The following is an 11,745-nucleotide window of genomic DNA, read 5'->3' on the forward strand; positions in this document are numbered from 1 at the left end:
CTGCCAAATCTCCGCTTATCCTTTCTCTGGTCCTGCGCGCAGTTCTGTGTGAGAGGGTGGCTATGGTAGAGCGGAGAAAGGCAACGTGTGTTTCTTTTACCGATATATAACGATATATTTAGCTTTTCTTATCCAAACAATGTCAAACTATGCACTGCACTTACTCATGCCAGTAGCAAGACACTACTCATGCCAGTAGCAAGACACCTGCCAAGTTTGAAATCGAACGGACCAACGACACGCAGACAGACAGACAGACAGACATTCCTGCAATTTATGGATAGATAGATGCGATGGCTTGTTTGTTGGGATAGGCATCCGACAACGAGTACTCGGGGCAACAGCCAGGTCTATCATTCGTCATAATTCTTCAAACCCTGACTTGTGAATCTAAAGGTCTCCACCCACTGTTGCTCAGTGAAGTAGAGCTATAATCGGCCTTTAAATTTAGGCCCGACAAGACCCGACCCCCACAGAAATCAGCCCGAGCCCTGACCGAGACTGACAGCTTTTTAAAAGCCCGAACCCGTTTACAGCCCGACATTATTCAAATGTCCGCACGCACGCAGCTCTTTTGCCTTTTGTCAAGAATGAGTAACATTTGACATCATTTATTCATGACTAACGTAGCCTAGGCCACTTGGAAGTTGGAACAAAGAAATAAAATAGCAAGTCCTCTCAGCATTCTGAAGTTTGCGGGAACCCTCCCATACGCAGCCCCGACATTAAATAGTTCTTGCTCCAGCTTTTCAAACCCCTCGCCATTTACGATATTAAAAGGCCTAATGTCTTTACAGCGAAAGCTGACACACTTCTTCTCCGTAATCATTTGTTTCACCTTTGCAGGGTTTGATTTTGTTGCTGTAGCCTAACAAACGATGTGATCGATCAACATGCCTTATCAGCGACGAATTCCCTGCCGTTCTACAGAATGTTGCATCCTTTGGATTTTACATAACCACTGGCTCATTATTCTCATTATGCACATGATCAAAACTTTTCCACACCTCAGACTTTGCTTTCTTTGCCGGTGCAACTAAAACGCCTGTCACAAGAGGCCAGCCTCTGTTTCACCTCCTAAGCATCCATTTCTGCATCTTTCTCGCAGCTAACCGAAACGCATCACCTGACCGCTCATTTAGCCTACCGTGCAAGCCCGAGCCCAGCCCGAGCCCGCGTGAAATGATAGAAATGAAGCTCTATAGAATGTACTGTATACAGTGAAGTGCCAAATTTAGAAGAGTAATTTCCAGTGGAAGAACAAAATGCTGAATGAAGCCCAAAGATATGAAGGCATATCTGGCAAGTTGTTATTTTTTGAAGACGTACTGTAAATGGTTGGGCTATAGGCCTAGTTTGCAAGAAGGAAACATAAAGCGTGAGCATGCCACACTACCCACAGCTGTGGTAGCGGGGCTAGGAGGATTACTGTTAGCGCAGGATTTATATAAAATTATATAAAAACAGAAGGCCTGCCTCGAATGCAGGCTTGCCCAAAAAAAGGCCTGTGGTTTGCGCAGCCTACAGTAAGTAGGTCAGTGAGTTAGGAGTCCTCTAGACTTCTTTTAAGCTGTCTCAGAGGTGGAAAGTTGCGTTCGTTGGGGGCAGGGCCGAATTAACATATCATAGACCCTTGGGCCCCCCCTGCCCCCCAGCCAACGTGAATCTGGCGGTCAGTTAATAGGCCTATCTGTGAGGCCAAGGCTCACCAAATAGCCCGTTTGTTTACAACTAACATTACATTTAATTAAACTGCTTATGCTATGCCGAAATAGTTTCAACATTTTGAATATCAGTGTCGGGTGAATTAGGAAATGCCTTATGGCTGAAAGCTGCTTGGGATCCCCCCCTGTCAAGCAATAACCATACAAAAAGTTAAAAACAGATGACATGATGCGCGTCACTGACATAATGCGCAAATAATATAGCCTAGATATTCCAATATATTCGAATACATGTGTTTATTTTAGAGGGGATATTCGAACGTCATTTTTGAGCAATTTTGACAGCCCTAGTCCACTGTAGGCTACGCCAATTGCCTGTTAACACCTTCTACCTAACCCCGGTGAGTGGGGGTCGCTATAATGCGTGTGAAATAGCACCTTTGAGTAGCCTATGCGAAATAGCCTTAAAATCGTTCCGGTGTTGTGTGCCTTCTGGTTTCTCCACCTACTGGTTTCCTTGTGCGTGCATGCGCTGCAGCAGTTGTCAGACATTCACAAACAAGTTGTTTTAGGCGGTTTGAAGTCGCTTTTCATACGCCATGAGCGCTCGGCTACATTACAGCCACTCGGACAAAAGACATGTAAAAAAATATATGTTTTGAAAACTAGCATTAAACTGGATTCTATCCCGCAAAAGCAACACACGCGTGACTCTCTCCATCCTGATTCCCTACTCTTTGAGCCAACTAATATGTTACGCGAATCAATTAACTATTGTAGGCTACCATTAATTAATAACGTAGGCAACACCCAGGTAACATGTTGTCCAGGCTATCTGAAACAAGGGGTTGCCTCTCATCTACAACAACTGGTTACCTTGGGCTGCTACAGTCGTCAGTGCACTGTGCACAGTAGGCCTATGCTCTTTGTGGTTGATCAACTAAAAACAAAAGATGTATTTGGTGATGACGTTATTGTGGGCCTAGTAGACCTAAATTTTGAGAAATTAAATGGTACGAGAAACGATCTACATAGCGCACAGTGTTGCGCGGTCTGCCCGAAATTAGATCAATACAGTAAAGCATCAATACAGTAAAGTCAACAGTAAAGAAGCTGAAGACGCGAGTTAAAATAATAAAGACACCCCTTCAGGAAAAGCGATATAGGCTATGGGAAATATTGGGAAAGTTCTTAAAGAAGATGACAGTAGTACAAGTTATGGTCTATGTAGGCCTACTTCTTGCGAAGCCATTTAAGTATGACAGCCAAAACAGGCAGCCTGCAGGAATAAAAACTACCGGTATGTATAGGTTCGCGCATGCATAAAAGTTACCTTAGTTCGTTGTGTTTGTGACTTTAAACAGTGGATGTGCTTTAGTAAATGTGCTTTGTGCTTCATTCAGCATTATAAACCAGTTCTTACGCTAACGTTTTGACCAGCAATGTATCTCAATCTTGCCTATACCTTGCCTCACCATTTCTGTTTTCGAAAGAAAGATGTATGTCCATGGCCTTCAAATCGTATCCTATAGTGTTCTAATCCTTGGTGGTTGCGTGCGTGCCTGCGCTCTTATTCTCAGACTCTCTCCTGCGCAAACATTACGTCCTGCATGCCTACTGCGTGTAGTTCTACTGCATAAAGTTTCGCAAATAAATTAGTTTGTTTTACAGAAATGGCCTACTGTCACACTGCATGCAGGCTATAACCAAAAGCACACATTTTGTAAATAAGCGGGTCGGATCGCGGGTATAATTTTGTCCTAATTAATATTCGCGGTCCGAGTTGCGGTCGGGTTGATTAAAATATCGGGCGACCGCGGGCCGCTTGTGACCAAACCTGCGCAACACTGCACCAGACCGCGATGTCTTCAAGGGTTGAATGAAGGGAGTTTGCAAAAAATAGTGTAATTTTCAAGTCAATAAACATTCTTAATTTTCGAATGTATTTGTCAGGGAACATCTGACTTTTAAAAACCATAGGCCTGGTAGTCGCTCAGACAAGGAGTTATAAGATAAAGGCAATACCATTTATGTCACCTAATGCAGTTCAGTGAATTAGCAAGATACCATCAGAAGCCAAAAATCATAAAGCACCTGTACGCTGTCTGCGTGTTGTAGGCTAGATTTGCGTGAGTTCTTTCTATCTGCTTTACTTTTGTGAGTTGCGACCACCTAGGCTATGTTATAGACGTTCTATGAGGTACCAGTGTTTAGCTGTGTCACAAAACAATAAGCTTTGTCAGACTTACTTATTACTTTTAAAATGATATTCAGGGCTAGGCTATATACATTTTAAACATTCGGGACTGAAGACCCAACAAAGCCTTGCGTTAATTCTTCAGATGGGAAGTGTCAGGAATTTTCATACGAGAGACGTTCTCATTGGTGGTTAGTATAGGGAATTGACAGCAACATATCCAATCACATTATGAGAGATGCTGAATTTAACATAAACTGCGATGTTTGATTTTAAATTAATATAAATTTAGCCGGGACTGTAAGCTGGCACACGTGGGTGCTCGATGTTTTCAGTGGGTGCCCGAGAGACGGAGCACCCACGGTATCGGCGCCTATGACAAGCGTATCTCGCGGTTGCATCCATTACAAACAAACATGCAATGTGAACGTCTGGGATTGGGAAGAGCACTAAATGCTCTGAATAAGCACAAAGTCAAACCTTTAAATGAAACACTTTAATAATCAAAAAAATAAACCGCTAATGAAGTAAACTTGTGACCATCAAAAATCGTTTATCGCCTGTAACTCAGTGATAACAGGACGTAACAGGAAGGCATTTGGCTGAGCAACGGAGGTTAATATGCTCTATATTTTGTCCAAATGATGTCTGTCTATCATCGTTGCACTCGGAGAAAACCAGAATGTTTAATTTGTCCTGCGTTTCTTCTACAGCTGCAAACGGGATTCACTCGCAGTTAACCAAATATTTCTTTATTAGGGCAGGGCAGGCATATTTCTGGCTATTAAATTATTTCTAAACCAGTCTGCTAAAGTCTGTAATGAAGTCTGTGTAGGGTTTTCCAGGCTCCATTTCTTTTTACGAGACACCCTACTCACTTGAGCCATCTACCGGTTGTTTGGGTTGTTGCAGCGTCTCACTGGGAAAATACAAATTAAAGTCGCGTGACACCGCGTGATCCCACGCGCGGACCGCGAGTGAAGCTGGCCAAGTCGAAGCACTGCCCACTGTATGTATGTGTGTATATGTGTATGTGTGTGAGTGTATGTGTGCGTGTGTGTTTGTATGCATATGTGTGTGTGTGTGTGTGTGTGTGTGTCTGACCTGCATCATAGGCTGTGGGCTGTCCTCAAGGTCCGACTCCACAGGTGGTATCAGAAGACAGTCCTCCTCATCATCTTCAGAGAGACACACACACACACACACACACACACACAGATGACACACAGATGACACGCACATACAGATGATACACACACACACACATACTGTGCATATATACACACACACACACACACACACACACACAGATGACACACAGATGACACGCACATACAGATGATACACACACACACACATACTGTGCATACATACACACACACACACACACACACACACACACACACACATAAAGACCACGACAGCTGGAAGAGATGTCACACACACACACACACACATTCACACACATGCATTCACACACATCTACACACTCACACACAGGGATACATACAGACCCCGGCAGAGAGGCCTGCTGCGAAGCAGGAAGTGATGTCAGACCTGAGTCCGGGAGCCTCCTCTTCCTGCTGACTGTTGACATGGCAGTGGGCTTGACCTTTGACCCCTCTCTTGGGTTGGCTGCTCCTCCATTCTGAGCTGCTGCTGGGGTTGTTGTGACAACATGACAATAGTAAACATTCCACACTGGCGGATCACAGAGCAGAACTGTTCCAGAACACCGAGGAACTATGGGAGAACTATTGAGACTCTCTCAACTGCAGGTGCTGTCTTATGAGGTGTGGAACTATGGGAGAACTAACTGCAGGTGCTGTCTAATAAGGTGTGGAACTATGGGAGAACTAACTGCAGGTGCTGTCTAATGAGGTGTGGAACTATGGGAGAACTAACTGCAGGTGCTGTCTAATAAGGTGTGGAACTATGGGAGAACTAACTGCAGGTGCTGTCTAATAAGGTGTGGAACTATGGGAGAACTAACTGCAGGTGCTGTCTAATAAGGTGTGGAACTATGGGAGAACTAACTGCAGGTGCTGTCTAATAAGGTGTGGTTTTCCTTGCATTCCTTGAGGCAGACAAGTGACTATGTGATATGCAGAGAATAGTGCTGACTCATAATTGCATTGCATGTAAATGCAATGGACTATTATCACTGTTCTTCTTATTATCTGTTTTTATTATTCTTCTTCCGACCAAATTTGACGTTTAATGACACTAAAACCACTGAACCGTTTGACGTCATTCAAACACTCCTACAAAGGTCTTGTAACGGACAATTGTACAAAGTATTTTTTACATTTGTGAACTTTATACCTTTTGAGATATTTAAGATAAAAGAGCAATACATTCCCATTGAGTTAACATTGACCGCTGTGGCGGCAACTTTAAGCATTATGACGTGACCTCCAGCTGAAAGCAATTAACAGGTGAACGCGAGCTACCGCTGGAGCTGTGAATCTTCTGAACGTCTTCGCTTGCTGCGCTGTGGTCACTTTATTTGCTCGTAAAACTCTCCTTCAGAGGCACATTTCTCTAATTACAGACAAGGTAAGTGTTCCGGTTTTTGGTATTTGAGTAATTTATGTCGTCAAACATTATGTAACGTTAGTGTTATATGAAATGATGGGTCACAATTAACTAAACTAACGTTAGGTAACGTTAGTGAAATAGTTAGGGCTGCACAATTATGACCAAAATGATAATCACGATTATTTTGATCAATATTGAGATCACGATTATTTATCACGATTATTAATTAATTTTAGTGACAAAAATATTTTTTCCCTAAACATATTGGACTTGCTATCTGGCTCACCCAAATTCTTCCCCTCACATTTACTCCCCTAAATTACTGCAAATATAAATTTGACTGCGACTTCCAAACTTCCAAACAAATGTTTTGTGCGTGCTACTTTGTTAATATTTTGGAAAACGCCCCCCGGGAATCCTCCCAACGCTCCCCATTAGCCACTTAAGCTCTGCTTCGTGTTCATGAGTTTACTGTAATCATTAGTCCAGGGGTGTCCAAACTTTTTGACTGAAGGGCCACATTGGGTTTTGAAAATTGGCCAGCGGGCCACACACAAATAATAATAATAATAATAATAATAATAATAATGTTTTGTATTATTTAAACGACAAAATAATTTTGTTGTAGAAAAATTAATTTCTTAAGAAATACTGTTAATTTGATGCTGTTTAATTCATTTATAAATGGTGCACTGTCACTTTAAGACTCTGCCAGCTCCACTCAAATATAGCCTATGGCTGTGCCCTCTCACAGTTTATAAATGGTCAGTAGTGGGAACTACTGTTGCCATCGCCCTCTCTCCCACGCTCAAATGCGTCCCCAATTAAATGGACTAGCATAACGTAGTTAGATCTGCTGCAATGGAGGTTCTATGTATCTCGATGTGACAAGCTGTTTTGACATTGACATTGTAAACTTTCTCTAAGAAGAGTGTAAAGCCGTTTGCAGTAGCCTAAAGTTAACCACAACGTCGTCTATCGCTGGAAAAAAATAGCGGCCTAACTAATAAATGCTCGGCGGGCCGGATTAAAGTGCATGGCTGGCCGCAGTTTGGACACCCCTGGTTTAGTCATTCGTTGATATGTAAAACACTGACGTGTAGGCTACATTTTCATTATTGTTAACTCGTTTTGAGTAGGCCGTGTCTTGAAACGCATATGCATTGTAGGTTGCACATGTAGCTTATAAAATACATAAATAAAATTCACTGATCCCGTCGTAAGCTCGAAACTCTTATTACAGTATAGGCTATCAGAGGAAGCAAACAAGGACTAAAAGTTAACGTGATAAAAAAGGCATGTATGGTTTACGTCATGTGATGTGTTTTACGGTATGAGTTGAGAGCCCTGCTTTGCTTATGTTTTTGGTTAACTTAACTTGCCTGAAATCCGAAATATTTTCGAACAATGGATGATCCGCTTCGAGGGACAAGCTCTTGGCCTTCTGCTGTGCCACACATTTGATTTTTGATCGTCGTTTATTGTATAGTCTAACTAGCCTACTAATAGTTAACATAATGTCATAGTCCACAGTGCATCAGGCGGAGCAGTGCAGGGAACAGCTGTCATTGGTAGGCTGCATGCAGGCACATGGTCAGACAAGTTTAAGGAGCGCTTGATTTGTTTTGTAGCGGAGCGTTCTATGGGTTGCCAGGTTGGTTCTATGGGTAGAGCACGCATTTGAAATATCGCTCGATCACGCAAATTTGATCGTGGGAAGCCAAAATCGTGATCGTGATTAAAATTCGATTAATTGTGCAGCCCTAGAAATAGTTGACGTTAGCACCTTGCTACGTTGATATGTATTATGTACGGAAACCCACTGTTAATCAACGTTAATATGTCGTCAACTTTACAGTGACCGATTAGCTGTAGGCCTATGTTTCGATAGCTAACGACAATCGTTACATTTGTTCATTAGGCCTACTAACCAGCAGCGTTAACTAGAACGTTAACGTAAACCAGATAAGTAGGCATACATATAGGCCTACTAGGCTCTGGTTCTATCAGGTCACTTTCCACAGGTGTATAGAATCAAGCACCTAGAATAGATTATGAATGCAGACTGCGTGGTGCTTGATTATAGCCTAGGCTACTCTGTGAAGGGACCTGATGAAACCCATCATGGGTTTCATTCATGGCATGAATAACGTTAGGCCTACTTGTTGATGGTCATAACGCTATAGCTTCTACCGTTCACATTTTAGTTAAAGCTGACAAATATGCTCCTATTTTTATTTCAACAAATGTTTAACGTTGTACACCGCTGTGTATCAAATAGGCTAGGCTACGTTTTCATTCTACGCTCCTGATTCTTACGTAGCCCACAGGTGTATACAATAAAGCAATACTCCTGTGGAAAGGGACCTTATGAAAGCCATGAATAGGCTACTATACTGTTAGGAAAATGACCATACGACTAAAGTCTTACTAAACACACTACATAAGTTGAGCTATAATGTTTGTGTTGTCAGCATAGGCTACAATGTTTACTTGGCCTACTCATTTCTGCATTGTTCTGGTCTATAAATTAAAGTGTCGCCTGGCACGTGAATCAAGCTTTCCAGTTGTAGTACATCGTAATCTGTAGGAAAAAATGTGGCTGACAGACCTAGCAAGCTGTTCAAGTTATAGCAGTTGGTTATCAAGATACTTAGTATCAGAATGATCCGTCCTTACTCATATGATTATTAACAGCAACAACAAACACATTGCCTGCAAAGTTTTCTAAGCTGTTAACGTTATATGTAAAAAAATATGATTAGCTATCAACTATCCTTAAACTGAAAACAATAAAACACAGAATTCTGCTTTGTTTGCAATTTAATACTATAGGCTAGTATTTAAGCTTAACTACCAGTAGCTTGATGGTACAACAATTGGATTATACTCTACCTAGTTTTATTGTCCTAGAATTGTTGAGAGAATTGTTTAAAGCTTAAACTGTTTACGATGTTAGTCGTTAGGTTAAAAATGTGTCAGCCTAATGTAATGTAACAACTTCACTTAAATAAATTAGTTGTATTGAACAGTTGTACAATTGCAGACATTCCTTGTATTGTTTTGGTATAATTGTTAAACTTGTTTGCTTTTGTCTTTTAGGTTCCAGACCAGCCCAGTGGTGATGACCGTGTATGACACTACGTGTGTGCCTGTCTGTGTGCACACCTGTCAACCATACATCTCTGACAATGTTGCTAGCAACATACCTACTAACATACATTCTTACACACATGTGACCATATCTCAACATATCTGTGCACATACCATTTAACCATACTGAGACTTATCTGAGATCTACACTGAGACATTCTGAGAACTATATTGTTGTGTGAGGACTACTAACTATATGGAACTTGAAACTTGTGAATCATTCATACCTTTGAATCATACCTGTGCTGTAACATCTGTGAAACTTAGCTGTGCTGTTAGACCTCTGTTTTTAGACCTGAGCTGTGCTGTGTGAAAAATAAGATTCTAACCTAAGTTTTGTCTAAAACTGATCATCTGAAGGGCTGACTCTTTTATTCTTCAGTATATATCACCATCAAATTTGACCTATTATCATTACCTGAGGCCTCTAGCTGTTGCTGCCAGTTCAGAATTATTTTTTTTAATTAATTAAAAATGATAAATAGATCTGTCTTAGGATAATATGATTGGCATCATCAAGTTGTATAAGAATGCAAATTCAGTAGACATCTGGTTTCTCCCTTATCATTATTGGTTAACTTTAAAATTGGTTTCAACAACTTTGATTTTTTGCATTCAAAGTTGCATTGGTTGTTCATTAGTGTGTTCTGAGTATCATTCTGCTGTTTCTGCAGTACTGTATTAAAACCAAGAATGTTGATCAATATTGAATTGACAATTTATTTGTACTGACTGTCATACTCTAACATCTAACCAAGTAAGTGGTTTTCAAGAATACTGTAAGTCTGATCAATCATACTGTAAGTAATGTTATACACAACAGTTTTTTGTAGGGATGCACAATATATCGGCGGCCGATATATTATTGGCCGATAAGTGAAAAAATGAAAATATTATTATCGGTCCGATAATAGAATTCTGGCCGATAACTTGCGCCGATATTTTTTAAAGTCCTAATTTAGGCCTACGTAAGGTCCGTCTGGCTACACTGAGCTACTTGAGCTTGGTTGGCTATGCTTTTTCCTCAATATAATGTCAGCGGTGTGAATGTAACAAAATCTGTGGATATGCTTCATTTGGGAATCTGTGCATCTCAAAATCCTCTCGTGAATGATCTGCCATTTAACCTTACCAGAGCGGAGCTCAGCCCTATCTAGAGTCGTCTTGTGCTGATGTGTTTGCACTTTACCGCGCTGGTTGGGGAAACAAATAAACAAACTCGTTAGTGGGACGAGTACATAAGTAGGCCTAGTTCTAAGTTGTGTTTTAGTATTATATTTGCATTACTTTAGCTTGGGTTTTGTATTATTACCTAGAAATATGCTAACCATTCCTGCTTCAGTTCCAGACAGGTCATCATAATAAGTTATTAAAACCTTCGGGGCTAACCCCTTTCATTTCTGCTGCAGCAGGTTGTGCGCAACAGAGTAGCCTAGACGGACATAAGATACAGTCTGAGGAGTTGCAGCTTTATTCAGTTACCCGCAGTTGAAAACTAAACCTAAGTTTCCCTCACAAACTCTGATTTGGTCGCTATACTGTAGCTTATTTCCAGCTGAGCCGTTTATTCATACTCTCTAGCCACTCACTCGCAATTCACTGACGTCAGGTTCACTTAAAGGAGCCACACATACTGTAGGGCTAGGCTACTGTTATGTTGACTGCTGTACTATTAAGGGCTATTATGAGTTCTGTCCATCATTTGGTGGTAGGTAAAATTACTGCAATACAATTATGCTTATTAAATGCTTTCCCCAAATCACTTTTCACAATTTTTTTTCAAGAGTAAAATTATCGGTTATCGTATCGGTATCGGCCACAACAAACCAATAAATATCGGTTATCGTTATCGGCCCTAAAATTCCATATTGGTGCATCTCTAGTTTTTTGCATTTACATGTAATGGTAATTCCCTGGAATTACATTTTCTAGTTAATATTATGGAATGCAGGCTCCAATGGCAGGATAGACTGAGGGTATTGTGCTTAAAGGGGTAATAGAATGGCATTGGGGTATTGTGCTTAAAGGGGTAATACAATGGCATTGGGGTATTGTGCTTAAAGGGGTGACAGAATGGCTGAACAGAGTTTCCCAAAAATAGCATAGTTAACAATCCAGATAGCAAACTAGCATAGTTAACAATCCAGACTGGATTGACCTGTTATGCTAGTGCTGTGCATAGTTAACAAT

The 11,745-nt window shown here is 41.1% G+C and overlaps 1 protein-coding gene across 3 annotated transcripts in view; it reads right to left on the bottom strand.

Annotated features, from left to right (window-relative positions):
- phf11 (PHD finger protein 11) overlaps nucleotides 1-11,745 on the bottom strand; it is a 76,682-nt gene that overhangs the window by 18,536 nt on the left and 46,401 nt on the right. The window contains exons 5-6 of one of the 3 annotated variants that reach the window (XM_076262920.1): nucleotides 5,419-5,517; nucleotides 4,966-5,039 (exon numbers count right to left, since the gene is read on the bottom strand). In XM_076262920.1, the coding sequence (XP_076119035.1) occupies nucleotides 4,966-5,039; nucleotides 5,419-5,517 (173 nt within the window). Of the gene's footprint in view, nucleotides 1-4,965; nucleotides 5,040-5,418; nucleotides 5,530-11,745 lie in introns of all 3 variants that reach the window. The other 2 variants (XM_076262919.1, XM_076262918.1) reach the window with 2 other exon arrangements.

This window comes from Alosa pseudoharengus, unplaced genomic scaffold (genome assembly GCF_046254945.1).
Source record: "Alosa pseudoharengus isolate Yale_2024_CS ecotype anadromous, Long Island Sound unplaced genomic scaffold, YU_APseudo_1.1 YU_APseudo_1.1_scf_3, whole genome shotgun sequence".
Lineage (NCBI taxonomy): Eukaryota > Metazoa > Chordata > Actinopteri > Clupeiformes > Clupeidae > Alosa > Alosa pseudoharengus.